The 19,643-nt window shown below is 38.9% G+C and overlaps 2 protein-coding genes across 2 annotated transcripts in view; one reads left to right on the top strand and one right to left on the bottom strand.

The window, feature by feature from the left end:
- Positions 1-946: 946 nt before the first annotated feature.
- klhl12 (kelch-like family member 12) overlaps positions 947-19,643 on the top strand; it is a 29,141-nt gene continuing 10,444 nt past the window's right edge. Inside the window, exon 1 of the mRNA XM_039800839.1 lies at positions 947-1,279. The gene's annotated coding sequence lies outside the window, so the exon portion shown is untranslated. The remainder of the gene's footprint in view (positions 1,280-19,643) is intronic.
- LOC120559249 (tyrosine-protein phosphatase non-receptor type 1-like) lies at positions 6,573-19,608 on the bottom strand. Its single transcript, XM_039800845.1, has 9 exons — positions 19,213-19,608; positions 17,979-18,069; positions 15,338-15,438; positions 12,687-12,785; positions 12,442-12,579; positions 11,970-12,179; positions 11,331-11,492; positions 8,888-9,045; positions 6,573-8,357 (listed from the first exon to the last, which is right to left on the bottom strand). Exons 1-9 carry the CDS (start codon positions 19,267-19,269, stop codon positions 8,084-8,086), a joined length of 1,290 nt encoding a protein of 429 aa, XP_039656779.1. The 5' UTR covers positions 19,270-19,608; the 3' UTR covers positions 6,573-8,083.

A 19,643-nucleotide genomic window follows, 5' to 3' on the forward strand; every position in this document is an offset into this window, starting at 1 on the left:
ACGCAAAGTTGGAAGTGCGCCCTCGTTTAGAAGAAGTCTCCCAGCTAATCCTGCCTTGTACTGACCGAAGTTGGAGAAACAGCTAGTTGATGTGGTATTAGCTAAAGTGGTTAGCACACACCGAATGTTTCGGCCAATGACGTAGATAGCCCTGCCGATTTTGACCAGCTCCACCGGAGACTGAAGGCAGGATACATTCAGAAACCTGCATCTCACTCAAAACAGCATGGATGTTTGTTTGTTTTTCAAGTTTGTATGCGTGTGGAAGCACCAGAGACACAAAATAACACCCCAAATCCCAGAACAAGTGATTTTTTCATAATATGGGCACTTTAAATTTGTTTAACATCTGCTAAAAATCTGTGGGATATTCTGTGAAATTCTGCATCCACAGATTCCGTGTGGCTCTGCTTATATATATGCAATGTGAAATGTCAAATTATGCAGGCACAAAAGTATATTCAGGTTTTTAACTCCCATTTTAAAATGGTAGCCCTACCTGAAAGGGACACAATGTGACGTATAAAATGTAACAGAGAATATAAAAAAACAACAACAAAAAACACTGTTTTGTTGACAAGCTGCTGAAAAGTAAAACAATAAAATGTACAGTAAATTCTCAGCTGTACACTTGTGAAATCTCAGATGCCTTGACATATTATAGTAGTAGTCATGTGTGGGCTTTGACATGTACAAATTACTCAACAGGAAGTAGGATGCGTTATCGATAGTGGCAGCCATGAAAACATTCCACCCACACTAGTTTAAATATGTGGCCGTCTTCACGTTCACATCTTACCTTTCACCTAATTTCATAAACTTGTTGAAATGTGTCATAAACACACAATCATTGACATTCATGTGTGTAAGTCTGTCACAGACTCGGTGGTGCATCAATGTGTCATCTTTTTTTTCCAGAGTTGCTATGAAGAAGACAAACATCAACAACAACACTGTGTTCACTGTAACCAAATGAACACAGTGGTGACATCTGTGGTGAGACAGGCAGGTCAGCCAGCTTTGTTTACATATGGACCATATGTCTTTAACGTCATCACTCCTTGCTGCGTTCGACAAGAGGAAGGATGCGGGAGCTTTGAAGCGCACTAAGGGGGAAGCACCGGCTCCAGCCTCTTAGTATTTACTCTGTGACCTACATGCATGAACTGAGCCTATGACAGTCGAGGTACCACATGTCAAATCGATGTCTGCATCTTGACGGTTGGTCCTCAACAGCAGCAGCCATGGTGACAGGAACAGGAAGAGGAACTGCTCACGGGTGAGTGTCTCAACACACGTAACACAAAAAAAAACATCAGCTTCTGACAGACAGGCTGCAGTTTAATGAGAACAACACAGAGTTTTTTCCCCCCCATTTAAGTCATTTGGTCCTCAGATCCTTTCCTGAAGTACCAATACAACAATTTAAAAATACTCTACTACAAGTAGTAGAAAGTCCTGCTTTTAAAGTCATACTTACAGAACCAAGGTATTATCGGCGATATGCACAAGTGAAAGTACTTGTGTTGCATAAAAATGGCCTCTGTGACTGATATATTATCACATTGTTAGATTGTTAATATTGAAGCATTAATACCTAAGTAGCATTTTACTGTAGTAACTGTTTTAGATGAAGCTTCTTTTACTTAAGGTATACAGTTCGGTAGTTTAGTCCACTGGTCAGGCCCCTCTAAAGGGTCTCAAAGTAATTTAAAGGGCCGTGCGATGATTAATGGGAAAAGAAGGAAGAAAGAACAAAGTTTGGCCACACGTTTAATAGTTAAACCTCTTTTGGTCCTAGAACAGTTCTTTGAATGAAGCCATCTGAGATGTTTAGAGGGCTGACAAGCGGCCCCAACTGACCAGTGGTTCCCAAAGTGGGGTCCGGGGACCGCCAGGGGTCCTTGATGAGGTTCCAGGGGGGGCCAAGCAAAAAGGGAAATTGTTTATTTTTACTAAAATTCCACAAACACATTGGCAGAATGCATGACTATTTTGGTCATGGGTTTCATACACTTTCTGTAATAAAAATTTTAATCTAAAAGCAAAACTCTTATCAAACAGGGGTCTTTAGTCTAATTTGTGTCAGTTTAGGGGTCCTACACGTGAAAAGGTTTGGGAACCACTGAACTAGACACTGCTTTTTGAGAAGATTCATACCACTCTCATGTCTGCATGCTAAATATGAACCTACAACTAACTACCAGTTAGCTTAGCTTAGCACAATGACTGGAAACAGTGGGAAACAGGTAGCTTGACTGTCCAAAAGAAATGTACTTTGTTAATTAGTGAGCTTCAGAGGTGCTGGTAGGTGGATTTTTTTTCACCTTTGAACAGAGCCAAGGCTAGCTGTTTCCCCCTGTTTCCAGTCTTTATGCTAAGCTATACTAACCAGCTGCTGGTTGTAAAGCTTCATATTAGACATGAGAGTGGCATTTATGTTCTTATATAACTTTCGGCAAGAAAGCAAATAAGCATAATGCTGAATATGTCGAATTATTCCGTTAACATGTTGTATTTTATAAGCTTGTGTTTAAAATATGAATCTGAAAAGTAACTAGTAGGCTTACTGTAAGCTGTCAGATAATTTCAATGGAGTAAAAAAGTACAATATTTCCCTCTGAAATGTAGTGGAGTAGAAGTATAAAGTAGCATGAACTGGAAATACGTTACTCAAATGTAGTGCAAGACACTCCCCTGTCTTTTGTAAGTTTTGAAATGATAAGGGCATGAAGAGACATGGTACACCTGACAGTGTACTCATACTTCCTCCTATCAAGCTTCTATTGTACGACGCTGGTGTGTGTGTGTGTGTGTGTGTGTGTGTGTGTGTGTGTGTGTGTGTGTGTGTGTGTGTGTGTGTGTGTGTGTGTGTGTGTGTGTGTGTGTGTGTGGGTGACTCAGACTTTGCAGAGTCACACTTGGAAAGACCTGACTCCCCTCGCATTCAGGAATTTCCTGATGCCGGCTTGGCTCCCTTGTGGAAATAATCTACAGGCTACAAAAGAGACTTACAGTCAAAGATCGTCCCACCCTCACAGCTGGCCAGCTATTGGGAAGTTCCAGGTTAATAACTAAACTGAGGACACATGCTGGAAGAGTCAGCAGGGCAGGGTAGATATCATTTTAAGTCGATTCTGAATGTGGAGTCAGCATTATGCACAATTAGGCTGAGTAAGGAGGCACTGTAGGACAACAGAGAGTGCACTTTTGACATTTGTACAAGTCACATTTCTCAGAGCTGTCATATTCTCATCTAAGAGCTTTCATTTCTCACCCAAGTCACAAACATTCAAATGTGTAGGCTTTGGTAGATGACATATATTGATACGATATACATTCAAAATGACATTTATAATTAGTTAAGCAACAAAATAACCCTTCACCACAAACAGCCTGAGTCATGACAGCACTGTCAGATCAGACTGACTGAAGTTTCAAAAGAAACAACTGTGGCTTTAAGATGACTTCCGGCTGTCAGTCACACCTTGATTGTAGTTTTCCTACTGCAGACGAGTGCAGCCTGTTCTAGCTTGCCTGCTGGCTTGACGTCAGCAGAGAGCGGTGGTTGGGAGTGCTATTACTCACTCTGTGTAAGTTGCATTCCTGTGCAGCACGTACGTACCAGTGCCTGCCTCCTATTTCCCAAACAGGAAGTTCTAGCCAAGACTGTTGCCAAATCATCTGTACTATATCAGTGTGGTGGAGTTTACTCAAGCAATGCATGTGTCTCAAGACATGTTCTTCCTTCCTTTAGTGTTCACTGATCATTATTGTTGTGATCTTTTACACTAAAACGAACCTAAAATCATTCTTGGGTTTTGTTTAGTAAAACAGTTTTGGACATTCAAGTTGTGTGTATTAAAAGGAACTGTGTGTTTTCACAACAAACTGTATAGAAACAATTTTACATCAGTAATGCCAGTGGCGAGTGTGGCCAGAATTGATATTAGGATTTAAAGTATTTCATGAAAAATACTCATTGTGTATTTGGAAGCAATTTGAAATTGAATAAAGTCGGAGCAATATTTGTGGCATGCAGCATCACTTTCCCATTAAAAACCAAAGGCAGTGTATGTTCTGCCAATAGTGGAACACTCCCCCGACTCTCGTTTACTGTAAATAAAAGTAATTAAGTAATTCAATTTGGAGAGCAAACCCAGGTTCAATACAGAAAACAGGAAAGAGTGGCCTGCAATAAAAGCCAAGGCTCCATGTTCACCGATAGTTGTACAGTCCAACCGCGCCACCTGGTGGTGGTTTCCAAACACTTCACCCAGACCCTCTGGATACAGAGAATGGTCAGTACTCACTGTAGTCGAAGAAGTACTCTGATCTTTCGGGTAAGTAGAAGTAGCAATAACGCAGTGTAAAGATACAAGTAAAAGTTGCAATGCGCCCATTCAGAATAAAGATATCCCTGCATTATCATTAGTGATGCATTATTGAGTACTATTTTTTTTGTTGATTTATATTTTTTTATTAATAATCTGAATCTGCAAATTAACTAGAAGTGTCAAATAAATGTAGTGGAGTAAAAAAAAATATAGGCTTCCAAAATGTAGTAGAGTAAAAGTAGGCTTTAAAGTACCTCAAAATTGTATTTGAGTAAATATACTGTACTTAGTTACTTTCCACAACTGAGTACTCATAATACATGTTCTTCAACATGACAAAGGAAATGTAGAGTGCACCATGAGAGCACAAAAGACGCTCCGACTGGAAGATTTCCTGACATCCTGGAGATATTTTGGCACCCTTTATAAAGGGCCAACAGGATTACAGGAAAAACTACTGGCCCGATTTTTATATAACTTGGTGGAAGGGTGTAGCACGGGCCAAGGAAGAAGCAATTACATTTTGGAGCAGATCCGAATCCCGGGGCGGACACACAAATTATTATTATTTTTTACTTTGTTAACATTGCGAAATAGGGCATTTGTGCTGCATTCATGTAATATCGGAATAATCGATCGAAATGAGTTCCCGACTGGGAAAATCCATACTGCATTAACATTGTGAGATGCCTTGGTGGAGGTCTGCAATCTCAAAGTGCCTTCCTAGTTCTTAATAAATAATGTACTAATGTTTTACAGATCAATTATATACCACCAATAATGAAATACTCTTGGGTTGACTGGTTAAACTGTTTAACCACGTACTTCCACAAAAGAGCTGCAGACAAGGGACCAAAATATATTCTATAATATATAAATATATTGCCCTTTAATAATGACTTCTTAACATTTCTAACTGCAGACATGATGGACTAAGAAAGTGAGAAACCCCTGATCAAGTATTATCAACATGTATAACTGCTTTATTACCAAATTGAGAGGATAAACACGTTGCAATGGATTGTTCACAAACTGGCACCCCAGATTTGTTCTAATTAATGGCTTAACTGATCTATGAAGCATCAGAAAAAAAATACTTATTGGCCATGGGCCAAAATACACCTCTGATATCCTTTAACATGAAGCCCAGTAGGTCTTTTAGATGTTGAAGAAGCAGTCAGCTAGTAGAACCTCAAGTCAGAACCAAAAACAAAGATGGAACCAACTTCTTAATCATATTGATCTTAATAACTGTACCTACACTTTTATCTAAATTCAAAACTGCTGTTTTCTTGTATATTTGATTGATACATTTATCTACAGCACTTTTATTTGTATTTCTGAATTTGGGCCTACTTATTAACTGCACTCTACCTGTAGTTCTGGTATATTATTTTATGTCTAATGGTTTTTCTCCTTCCGTCCTTATGCAAAGCATTTTGAATTGTCCCTGGGTTTCAACGGTCCTATTATAAATACTTGTCTTGCATTCCTACTATACATTATTCAACAATAGCTGCAACCGTTTTGATAAAAATGAATAGGATATTCATGTTTTTGAGTCACGCAGTTTGTGACTATGAAGCGGTTTCATTAGAAGTGATATCGTTATAGTATCTCTGATTAGAAGCAACCTGTGATGACAAACTGAGAAGTGAAAAAGCCCCTTTAGTGGGGACAGAGCAGCTCTGAATAATGAAAGTTATAAAAAAAAAAAAAAAGTGTGATTCTGTGACACATTCAGTCTTTGTAGTACTTTTGCTAACTCTTAGTGCTCTTCGAGTTACCATAGTCATTGTTCGAGAAGTAAGACTGAGAATGAGGTTATAAATCTGTTCCAAAAACCAGAACAAATAAACAGTAGATTTGGTTTTTTTTATTTAAAAAGGAAAACAACAAATGTACTGTAAATAAAAAAATACATGTTTTTGAGCTCAGCGTAAGTATAACAAAAACAGGAAACCCTGGTGCAATGGCTGCACAGGTGCTGAGATTTAATCCCTTGCTAAAGCAGAACAAAAAAAAATTCAAAAAAAAATCAGCACACTGAAACATGATTTGAAAAAAATATATCTCTAATAAGGGTGTGTCCTTGTTGAGGACGTTTAATACATTCTAAAGAAAAGTACAGCTGTCAAACTCATGTACTGAACTTTGTTGAGTCACAAAAGGTAAATTGAATGCTAGCAGCTTAGCTAATCTCTTCTCAGGACCAACCTGTTGATTCACAAATGCAGCATGCTAAAAACAAAAACTTACTTAAAAATCATACAAAACAATATTGCCAGCTCAGGGCCACGCCATGATACGGAAACGGATCATCACTACAGTGTATTGTTTTCATCGCTGTGCTGGTGTTTGATTTTTGGTTTGTTCAAAATCCCTGGTTCCCTGTTCAAACTCAAGAGTTTGATAAAGTAAAGGGTGACACATTACTAAGTATTTGTATTGCTCGCGAAAAGAGTTGGGGGTTAGCTAACTTTGTGTCTCAATAAGCTGGCATTCTTGTGTGTAACTGAACCCACATTACTATACAACAGTTGCATTCAGGCTATGTTACACATTTGGCATGAAAAGCCTCCACGCATTTGTATCCACTGTGACTAAAAAGAGGTTCTCCAAAACAGTTAAAAGTAAAAGCCAGGTGTTATAACTTGATTAAAATTATTGAAAAAAAAGATTTAGCTAATATCAATTTGAGAATGCCAGGCTAATGGAGAATGGGACATGCCACCCTGTCCCTGCACCATTTTGTCACTGTTGAGCCACCAGGGAGAGAAAACGCAGAGGGAATCAATTACCAGGAGGCAACTCAGTCTAAATCTCATATTTGACGTACTGTAAATGTTATATTAATATTTCTCACTGAGTAGATTTAACTCAAGCATCAGTAGAAAGCTCCACTAACTACCACTCACGCAAATGTACATGTACAAACACACACACACACACACACACACACATACTGTATGTACTCAACTAGCATGCCTCCTGCAGACCTACACAGGCCGCCAGTGAGGACAGATAATTCAATGCCCACACCAGCATGCATCTCTTATCTAGTGGGCACAGGGCTGCCCATAACCCATACTTCACCTTACTGTTGGGTTTAATATGGACCCATAACAAAATAACACTTGATTTATTTTAAGTGTCTCCCATACTGGCATTTTTTTATTTATTTTTTTTGGTCAAAAATCTGACTCTTTGATTTCTGATAATTTGTGTCAGGAAAAGAAAGAAAAAGGTGGGGGGGAAAAAGGTGAAATCCTAACGGACATATCTGTAAAGGATGAAATGGAAGAACGCATACAAGTGTCATTTAGTAAATAAGAGAGGAGACGCGTGTAAAATATTGGCTGACAGGCCATTCATCCTGGTTCACAAAACAGGGGAGCTAAAACAAAACCCTTTTCCTCAACAGACACGTATCGTCTGTTGAGTCTGCGTTTCAGTCGGCACACATATTTGGGATGTCAAACCTGAAAAACGGAGGCCCTGAGCATCCATGGTGACATATTGAAAGAATGGTTGGGTGGGTAATGAGGATTGGAAGCTTGTTATTCCCAACCAGCCAACCCCTCAACACCTCAACCCCTGGTGAACCTGAATCTGCTGAAGTCCAAATAATCCACTCACTCGCAGAGTAAAACCAAAGTCAAAGCAGGCTGATTGGCAAGCCTAGTCCACTTTGCAACATCAGTGGAGAGACAGGGAGGAACAGAAAGGAGGAGGAAGGACAGACATCAGTGGAAACAGGCTCGATAACAGACGTAAGCACTGAGAGCCAGCGCCGTGCACAGGCACACGTTGGTTAGTAGAGGGGACCAAGTCCCCGGCACAGGAGGGCTTTCCTTTGGCTTCTCCGCTGCCTCCTCCGTCTCCTGCTGCTGGGATTTGGTTGGAGCTTTGGAGGTATGATCTACGATACCCATGTGGTCATCGAGCTGCTCAGCACCGGCAGGAGGAGGCTGGGGGGCGGCAATGTTCCTCTTTCGCAGCGCCGACTCTTGTGAGGTCCTGTGTAGAGTAGAGTAGAATGTCATGTCCCCAAGCAGTTTGGTGTAGTTTGGTTGTATTAGATGGATAGAACAGTTGGATGTGTCTGTGACAAACTGTTCTAGAGCTGGTTGTACCAGCTTTTCGAAGTTCAAAACGTAGCCTAGTTATACTGCTATATTAAAACTAAATGAAATTGGGTTAAACCACACAAACTACTTCTTACATAAAGTTGTTAATAAAGGTTTACGTCCAGTAAATGCCAAGTGTAAGAGCAGTGTAGCTAACTGGAGCAAAACTTTGCTTGCTAATATGAGACGTTCAGAAAGGTAATATGGTTATTGATAAGCTGCTGTTTCTCCATGTGAGCACCTCTAAATAAAACAAAGTCATAACTAAAGTTTTGTCAGGTATTCCTTATACCATCATCAAGCTGGTTGACAAATAGCTGGTGCAACCTACTCCTGTTCTTCTTAAAAATATATATTTTCATCTACCGATGAGTGAGAAACTGAAACTAAATCTTTCAAAAACATTATTTGGATGATTACCCCAGACTGTGGATCTCCATCTGTTGAATGATCTTAACATTTTCGGGGAAAAAGGATGGCTCAACTTTGCAGTTGTGGGGGTCTCTGGGAGGAGGAAGAGGAGGCGGAGGGGTGAACTCTGGAGGATCATCTTCCTCGTTTGAGAGCTCTTTCCACTCCTTGAGAAAAAAACAAAATCCCTTTGAGTATTTGCAAAAAAAATACTTTAAATAAAAACAAATTGGTAGGTTTGCAACATGTCTTATCAGAATCAGAAAGCAGTTTATTGCCACAGTAGTGGAACTAATTGGAATTTGCCTTGGGTGCATGCATGCATGCATGCATGCATGCATGCATGCATACATACATACATACATACATACATACATACATACATACATACATACATACATACATACATACATACATACATATTAAACATTAATAAGAACAAACAATACATACCAAAACAGAGACAAATATATACAAAATAGTTGTTTAAGTAGTTTGAGCACTGTGTGCAATGGGCAGATGCACATAGATCCAATTCTGCATTTGCATTTTCTTAATCTGAAAGAAGATACACCATTTGTACCTTAAGAACAAAGAGCAGAAGGTAACACTTTACTTGAAGGTACAGTGCCTTGCGAAAGTATTCGGCCCCCTTGAACGTTTCGACCTTTTGCCACATTTCAGGCCTCAAACATAAAGATATAAAAATGTAATTTTTTGTGAAGAATCAACAACAAGTGGGTCCCAATTATGAAGTGGAACGAAATTCATTGGCTATTTCAAACTTTTTTAACAAATAAAAAACTGAAAAAGTGGGCGTGCAAAATTATTCAGCCCCTTTACTTTCAGTGCAGCAAACTCTCTCCAGAAGTTCAGTGAGGATCTCTGAATGATCCAATGTTGACCTAAATGACTAATGATGATAAATAGAATCCAGCTGTGTGTAATCAAGTCTCCTTATAAATGCACCTGCTCTGTGATAGTCTCAGAGGTCCGTGTAAAGCGCAGAGAGCATCATGAAGAACAAGGAACACACCAGGCAGGTCCGAGATACTGTTGTGGAGAAGTTTAAAGCCGGATTTGGATACAAAAAGATTTCCCAAGCTTTAAACATCCCAAGGAGCACTGTGCAAGCGATAATATTGAAATGGAAGGAGTATCAGACCACTACAAATCTACGAAGACCCGGCCGTCCCTCTAAACTTTCAGCTCATACAATGAGAAGACTGATCAGAGATGCAGCCAAGAGGCCCATGATCACTCTGGATGAACTGCAGAGATCTACAGCTGAGGCGGGAGACTCTGTCCATAGGACAACAATCAGTCGTATACTGCACAAATCTGGCCTTTATGGAAGAGTGGCAAGAAGAAAGCCATTTCTTAAAGATATCCATAAAAAGTGTCGTTTAAAGTTTGCCAAAAGCCACCTGGGAGACACACCAAACATGTGGAAGAAGGTGCTGTGGTCAGATGAAACCAAAATCGAACTTTTTGGCAACAATGCAAAACGTTATGTTTGGCGTAAAAGCAACACAGCTCATCACCCTGAACACACCATCCCCACTGTCAAACATGGTGGTGGCAGCATCATGGTTTGGGCCTGCTTTTCTTCAGCAGGGACAGGGAAGATGGTTAAAATTGATGGGAAGATGGATGGAGCCAAATACAGGACCATTCTGGAAGAAAACCTGATGGAGTCTGCAAAAGACCTGAGACTGGGACGGAGATTTGTCTTCCAACAAGACGATGATCCAAAACATAAAGCAAAATCTACAATGGAATGGTTCACAAATAAACATATCCAGGTGTTAGAATGGCCAAGTCAAAGTCCAGACCTGAATCCAATCGAGAATCTGTGGAAAGAACTGAAAACTGCTGTTCACAAACGCCTTCCATCCAACCTCACTGAGCTCGAGCTGTTTTGCAAGGGAATGTGGCAAAAATGTCAGTCTATCGATGTGCAAAACTGATAGACATACCCGCGCGACTTACAGCTGTAATCGCAGCAAAAGGTGGCGCTACAAAGTATTAACTTAAGGGGGCTGAATAATTTTGCACGCCCAATATTTCAGTTTTTTATTTGTTTAAAAGGTTTGAAATATCCAATAAATTTCGTTCCACTTCATGATTGTGTCCCACTTGTTGTTGATTCTTCACAAAAAATTACAGTTTTATATCTTTATGTTTGAGGCCTGAAATGTGGCAAAAGGTCGAAAAGTTCAAGGGGGCCGAATACTTTCGCAAGGCACTGTATCTACATAAGAGTGACATGACACTGTCATGAACACATGAACCCTAACCCTAACTTGTCATGACAAAAACCGGATGACACATAATGACAGAAGCGTTATGTCATAAATGTTTCTGACACGTTCATGACAGTGTCAGGTCACTCTTCTGTAGCTACCTTCAAGTAAAGTGTAACCAAGCAGAGTAGATGGGAAGGACTTGCCTGCAGAGATGCATCTCCCTTGATGTACTTTGCACCTTCAATGACCGCAAGGTAGGAGAAGCGAAGTTGATCTGCGGTCTGAATCAAGCCCATTCGATAGCGTCGCATCTCCAGCAGCACATCACGAATACTCACTGAAGACGGGTCCTTACGGATGGACATCTACACGATACAGGTCAGTACATAACAGTCTGGAGTTTTAAGTCAATAGGACGGCAATTTAAGATTATTTTCAATGTCAATGAATCGGTCTGTTAATTTCTCGATGAATCGATTTAGTTGTTAGGTCTACAAAATGTCAGAAAATCGTGAAAAATGTCGATCAGTGTTGACCAACTTGTGTCCACAACTCAAAGATATTCAGTCTACTGCCATAGAGGAGAAAAGAAACTTGAACATATTCACATTTAAGAAGCTGCTATCAAGAGAATCTTTACTTTTTTTTTCATGAAAAGAATGACTCAAACCAATTATCAATATAGTTGGCGATGAATTTAATAGTTGACAACTAATCGATTAATCTCTGCAGCTCTAAGTGACAACAATGATCAAGTCATTTTGTGTTATTCTATTTTTTGCAGAAAGACAGACAGACAGATATGACATCATGATTTCTCAATAGCAGAGCTCTGTACAAACCAGTAAGAGGCAGGTGTCCACAAGACAAAAGGTCCCAGAGCGTCCGATGCCGGCGCTGCAGTGCACCACCACTGGTCCCTGGTCTGAATTCAGACAACCCGACTCCCGCACCTTGAACAGGAAGTTAAGGAAGGAGGCAGGAGACTCCGGTACCCCAAAGTCAGGCCAAGTGGTGTAGTGAAAATGTAAAATCTCACGCGTCTCTTGAGTCTGTAAAGGAAGATCAGACATGCAAAGAAGAATTAAAAGACCAAAGTAGAGACCAGGACTCACAGGCACGGAGTATAAAAAGGGGGAAACCATGTCTAGTCACACACACACACACACACACACACACACACACACACACACACACACACACACACACACACACACACACACACACACACACACACACACACACACACACACACACACACACACACACACACACACACACACACACACACACAGTAGAGGAGAAAGCACTTACAGACAGATTTTCCAACTCCAGCTGACGGACTGTGTAGTAAGATTTGATGTCCTCTGAGATGAGGGTGAGCTTGAAATTGGTATCTTCAAAGATAGCATCTCTCTCCTCTCTGTGGGGCCAATATTGGGCACATTTCACCTAAAACCAAACGAAGGTGCACATTAGACATAACAGAAAGAGAAAAGCAGTGAGGTTACTGGGGCAAACGCGACATCTTGACTGTAAGGAAAGAAGCCATTGCTTACAGATCCTTTCTCTATGACTCGGTTCAGCATCACCACACCGCGGGACCTCTGCTCCCACACCATCTCCCAGAAGTTGCCACATGTATTTGGAAGGGGTCCCTGAAAAAAAAAGAATGAGTGTTATGTTAAAGGGGGAATTTTATTCTTAGTATAATTAAATAAGAACAGTGCATCTATTTAAAGATCTCAGCGAGGCATTTGATATCGTTGAACATACTATTCTCAAAAAAATAAAAAGAAGTAGAAGAGTTAAATGTAGTAAATGCTCAGTCTACGGTTACTTAGTCTCGCATTGCCAAAAGATATTTACACAATGAGATTTTTGATGAATAATCATCAGTAATGTGGCTATAATGACTAAGTGGGTAAAGGCAAATAATAGAACACTTACAACAGTCTGGTAAGTTCAGAAATTGACATCACTTTACTGTAATACAGCCTTTAAAACCAGGAAAAGATAACACTTATGCCATATTACGATATTATGATATCCAAAATCTAAGACAATATCTAGTCTCATATCACGATATCGATATAATATCAATACACATTTAAAAGTAGTTTTAGTCGTGCAACAGAAAACTCAGATTGGACAGATAGTCTAGCTAGCTGTCTGGATTTACCCTGCAGAGATCTGAGGAGCAGTTTACCATAGTCCTCAGAAATCCACCGGAGGTTAGAACAACACAAAGAAAGAGGAAGGGGAGGGACATCCGGCAGAATTTCTGGCAGCACGTAAACAATCCCAGAAATTAAACATCGTTGATGTTACTTATTATTCTGTCTTAACACACATCCAAATTAAATTCAGTTGTATACTAATGACCAAGGGGGCAACTCACTACTCTTACGGTCCCGCTGCTAAAATCCAGATGAGAGACGAGAATAGCTGATAAAATACACTAATCTGAGTCACACACAGCACCGAGATTTATGAGCAGTAGTGAGTGATGTATTGTTAACACATGAAATAAATGGTTTATAGCACACTATAACATAGTTGTACACAGCTTTAATGACATTTTATATAACTTCTTCTAGAAGGATATTAATATTTTACATTATTACACCTCTATTTTACTTTACGGTCATTATTTTTTATACACCAGCCTTAACTTATAGCTGCCCACAGGAGGATTTAGTCATTGGCAAATACATTAATAAGCACTAGGGCTGCAGCTATCGATTATTTTAGTTATCAAGTATTCTACCGAATATTCCATTGATTAATCGGATAAGAAATACTTTTGTTTAATTGAAGAGCAATAATATACAATATTTTGGTTTAATTTTGTTTTTGGTAGTTGTTGTGTTTGGTGTAGTTTCATCGTCCATACGACTATGTGGTTTACTTTTGTCGGGTCCGCTTCGTGGAATGGATGATTAAGACTCAATGTTTTCTGTTGAGATGCTGAAGCATAGACACTGTGCTATTATTGTGGTAAGCTAGTTTGATTTCGCAGTAGACACACTGTACAGAGTTTTTGTTTTAATTACGTTTGAACTGATTCCAAACTTTGGACACTTTCTGTCTATTTACGCTCTCTTTCTTCATTTTGTAATCAGTCTTCATGGCATGTGTCGCGAGCAGCGTCAGCCCGGTGTGCGACAGTAATAATCATCCGTGCGGAAACACCGTGAGCGATACAACGTTGGTAACACTGATTAAACGGAGCGTCGAGGCAAATCATTTTGCATTGAGGTTTTTTAGTAATCAAATTCTTCGAGTTACTCGAGGAATCGTTTCAGCCCTAATAAGCACCTTTATTTCCTTACAACTACATACATTTTTCATAAACCATTTGTTAAATATTTACACACTTTACAGAGTTTATTGGGTACAGCTAGCTGAAACTAATGCTTGCAATAAATCCTACCTTCATGAAGGTTTTTAATCAGAGATGTCAACTTTATGATCACTTTGGATGAAGTTTGTGGTGCTGTTGAATTGTGGTGTGTTATTTAGAGGTTTCTATTATTTTATCTACGCCATATTTATCAATGAGTGCAGGCTTAATCTCTTCGTCTCATTCTATACGTGTATATTTTTTGGGGAAAACCTCCGACATCATAGTGAAGTCTTTGCATGTATAAGTCACAGCACCGGTAGTACTCTCAGCCACTTCCATGCTAATGACACAATACTTTGTTGGTGTTCACAATTACAAATATTGTCCAATATAAAGGGGCGAATGTAGTCTTCCACAATGCAAAACTGCATTTGGGAGGACATCATTCTCCTTTGTGGCTATAAATCAGTGGATTACTCTTCCTACAGAGCTAATTTCATGCACTAACTTACACTCATTCTCACGCTTAGCAAAGCATCGGTTGTTAACAAAGCGGACTTGCTCCCACCGGTGAATTGATGTGCTAAATGACTGTGTGTTTATGGGATGGGATAGGGGGACAATAATGTCTTATGTTTTTATGACTTTATGTATCTGTATTGTATACTGTAAATACTTTGTCTGTATTTTATTGCGCCATCTACCTGCTCAGGGACTACGGGCGGAAAGTAGCAATTTGCTACAACCTGGCACAAGACATCTATTAATGTTTTTTGTGCACTGTCCCTGTTCAAATAAATAAATTACAAAACATATCATACAAATAACAGGTGTGAATTATCTGTCCTGAATCTTGCTTACCTGAGTGAGGATGTAGTTCCTCTTTGCCTCTTCTACTGTTATCAGGCTGGCATTAATGTAGTCATTCGTACCCAGCTGCAGATATATTCTGCTGTGATCAACTGAGGAGAAAAGGGAAAAAAAGAAACATGAAAATATTCTCTTTTGTTTTGAACATGTCACAACCCTCGGGGGACTGTAGATCAGACCGACACAGCTGCTGAGAACATGTGACGAGTCGGTCTTTGAACAAAACCGAGAGTTAGCTTTTAATTACCGAGAGGGATAATGTCAACTTTTGTTGATATATCCACTGAAAGAACATTTTGGTTAAAAAGTAAACGGCATGAACAAGTTTCAGGTTATTGATTTTCATATTTTCCACACACTTGATGGCACATATACAGTACAGTACAGTAACTATTTGCATAGCTTAGTCAGTGTGAATAAGAGGAAACCACATTGTTCAGCTGTTGAATTGTGATATTACAGAAACACTTTTTTGAACACTGAACTATGCCAAATAGTTATATGAAAAGACACAGACACTGTAGTTAAAACCATTGTGCCTGCGAGGATGGCTGAACATAAATGATATATAATAACAGTTAGATGTACTTATATGTTGCCTTTCTTAGACAATATTTAGAAAGTGCTTTAAATAATAAAATGTATGATTAATATGGGAGAGAATAAATTCAAAGGACGGCTACGGCACACCTTCATTTGCATATACAATTAGAACAAAAGAGAAAAACACAGGGCACACAGCACACACACACAGCAGACCATACACAAATATGACCACAGTCATAACAATACATATAGTATTTGTTAAAATCAAACTTAAAATGTGAATAAAATCGATGTTTTTATCAACTCTAACTCTTTACGTGTACTTGTGGATTTTATCGTTGGTTAAAGATTGTACGGACAAATTGGTGTGATCCATTTCCTACAGTTTCTTCTCTCTTGTATTTTCATTGCAACTTTACTTTGTACTAATGTTTTAAAAAAGAAAAAAAAAAATCATTTGTCAGTGTCTAGTTGTGTCAGGAATACGGGTGCAAATTATTAAATTAAAAACCGTTGAGCTAACCCCGGTACATTTACATGGATGTTGTTATACGTCATTGAAGATTACATCAAAGCTAGCCAATACAAATGGGTTTTTAAGTATAGATGGTTATTGTTGCCAGCCTCATGTAGCTTTACCTACATGTACATCCTGACAACCTTAATACATTCACAGTAATAAAGCAGCTCTTGAACAGAGAGCAAAAGTCATGTACTGGAAGTCACATCCTTTATTATGTCCGTCCACAGTGATGCAACGCTCAGCCTATTGTGTAATACTGACGTTGGGTTATTTCAAGAAATGACTGAGGTCAAACAGCAGTTAGCTTTTGGCAAGCAGTTTTAACATTAAATCAAACCACATTCCCATAAAATAAAATTGTATTCTCACTAGTTAGAATGGCAATTAAAGAACTCCACAGTAACATTTTTACTAGTAGAAATTGTATTTCAAGATATCTACAACTTTGATTGTACTGGTCAAAACTAAATGAAAGATATCTAAAAATCGTTTTCAAATATTAATTGGCAGTTTAAACATTTAATAGCTAGACTGGATATGTATTGCAGATATCCGTAATTCAACTCTTCCTAGTCAAAAAGAACAATTCAGATATGCACAATGACATTCTTCCTATCTACAATTGTCATTTCAGATTTCCACAACGTCATTCCTACTAGTACAAATGACGTCACGTTTCCCATTCATGTGTATGGGGCTTTCAATTTCAGATATCCACAATGAACATTCCAGTTATCTGCAACAGAATTATTACTAGTCAAAACTCTAATGTCAGATATCCAAAATGAGACATCTATATTGGAATTTTGACTATCCAGAATACATTCTGACTAGTAAAAATGTCATTACGGATAGGTACAACTGCAATTTTACTAGGAAAAATACAATTGTGGATATCTATAATAGTAATGCTTCCCATCCAGAATGTAATTTTATATATCTGAAATAGTAACTGACGTAGTAGTGTCTGATGCGTGTCTGCCCGTGACCTGTAATAAACACGTCACCGAACAGATTAAGCAAAAAGATAATAATGAATGCCATAAAGGCTCACTTTAGTTTTGACTAGTAACAATTGTATTGTATATCTGAAATGGGAGTTCTTCCTAGTAATAATTGTATTGCAGATATCTGTTCATTCTGGAAAGGAAGAATAACATTGTGGATATCTGAAATTGAAAGCCCCATACACATGAATGGGAAACGTGACGCCATTTGTACTAGTAGGAATGACGTTGTGGATATCTGAAATGGCAATTGTAGATAGGAAGAATGTCATTGTGCATATCTGAATTGTTCTTTTTGACTAGGAAGAGTTGAATTACAGATATCTGCAATACATATCCAGTCTAGTTATTAAATGTTAAAATGGCTTGCCATAGTTAGCTGGCATGTTTGTATAACATTCAACCGAAGACTCAATCAAGCATGATGCTGCTGTGACTTTAAGGAATAATAAGTCACCACTGTCTGATGTTTGAACATAAATAGCAGATTACAAAGCTGTCAGCTATTTTAAGGAATATTTGAAAAATGCAAGACTGCATTCAGTCAGCAACTTACATGGGCTAACATCTCTGTAACGATTCCGATTCTTGTTTTCAGGTAATTTGGCAACCTTGCAAGGGAGTTCACATGACTGCTGACGAATCTCCTGTGACAGAATAAAAAAAAAAAAAAAACATTACATTTGCATGACATTAAAAGGTCTGACATAACATGAACAGTGCAGGATCCAGGATGTGTCGCCGTGGCTGCTGGATGCTTTAAAACAGAATATAGGCATGTGTAAAGAATATTGAAAGGGGGACACTTACTTACTTTATTTAAAAAAAACTGTCAACTCCCTAAAAGTGTCATTGGTGTGTGTGTGTGTGTGTGTGTGTGTTGAACATGTTAGCGCACATGTCTGAATAAACAGTAAACATATAATAATAACATCTGATTCACACTTAGCTGCAATTAACAGATATGTTGTGCAATAAACTGTGGACAAACCATTGAAAAGAAGTTAATCAAAAGGCAGTGGTGGAATATAACTAAATACATTTACTCAAGTACTGTCCTAAAGTACAGTTTTGTACTTGTACTTTTAAGTATTTCCATTTTATGCTACTTTATACTTCTACTCCACTACATTTATTTAGCCAACATTCGTTACTTCAGATATTATTAATACAAAAAAATGAACCAATTAATAAATTATGGTTGAGATACCCAGTAGCCTGTTATAAAGTTGCTGAAATGAGCCCCCATTAACAAGCTGCAACATTAGTGATGCTTACACATTAATGACTCACTAATTATAATCAAGTGATATTATACATATGGTTCTGAAATGGGACGTTCTGCCCTTCACAATGACTACTTTTACTTTTGGTAACGTAAGAATATGTTAATGCTAACTTAATACTTTTGTACTTTTACTAAAGTTAAGATTTTGAATGCAGGACTTTTACTTGTAAGTCTTTTTACACTGTGGTATTGCTGCTTTTACTTAAGCAAAAGATCAGAGTACTTCTTCATTTCTACACTGACTAAATGTACAATTTGTATGTAACGTCAATGTAACCGTTTACTGATGGGATGTGCTGCTTGCTTGAGACCCAGGCATACACATCAATCATCGAATTGATCCGAGCAGTCGGAACACGGACTAAACTGAACACGAACAAGGCTTATAACTAAATTACATGGTAGCTACGCGCTGCAGGCGCATTCGCTATCATTTGGCCTAAAAGTGGCAGCTTCACTAACCACTAGTCCATTTCCACCTTGATTTTGCCGGAGGTCCTACCTGATAAATGGCGCTCCAACTCCCGTTGTCATCGATTTCCCGAAACTCGGCTTCCATTGCTGACAGTCCAGCTGCCACTCCTTCCTCTTCTTTTTCCCCAGATATGGACAACCGCAGCTCCCCGGTGATTAAACAATTTGTACTCTAACAGTGTCTCGCAATAGCTGCGAACTGTTCCACCAATATCCTGTAATTCTCAGTACGGCAGCATAGATTAACTCTCTCGGCCTGGTGTAGCGGAAACACGCCGCTGGCTCCTCCTACACGGTGTAGCCGCCGTCCGCCGTCCGCCGATGGCTGTTAAAGAGCAGAATGTGTTTTTTTTTTTTTTTTAAGAGATTATAATCCGCTCCGTGTTCTCCGGGTGTGAATCTGTATTTAAATATCCTTATCAGAGCAGAATATAACTTCATTTGTAAGAAATAGTCACT

The sequence above is a fragment of the Perca fluviatilis genome, chromosome 5, assembly GCF_010015445.1.
Source record: "Perca fluviatilis chromosome 5, GENO_Pfluv_1.0, whole genome shotgun sequence".
Lineage (NCBI taxonomy): Eukaryota > Metazoa > Chordata > Actinopteri > Perciformes > Percidae > Perca > Perca fluviatilis.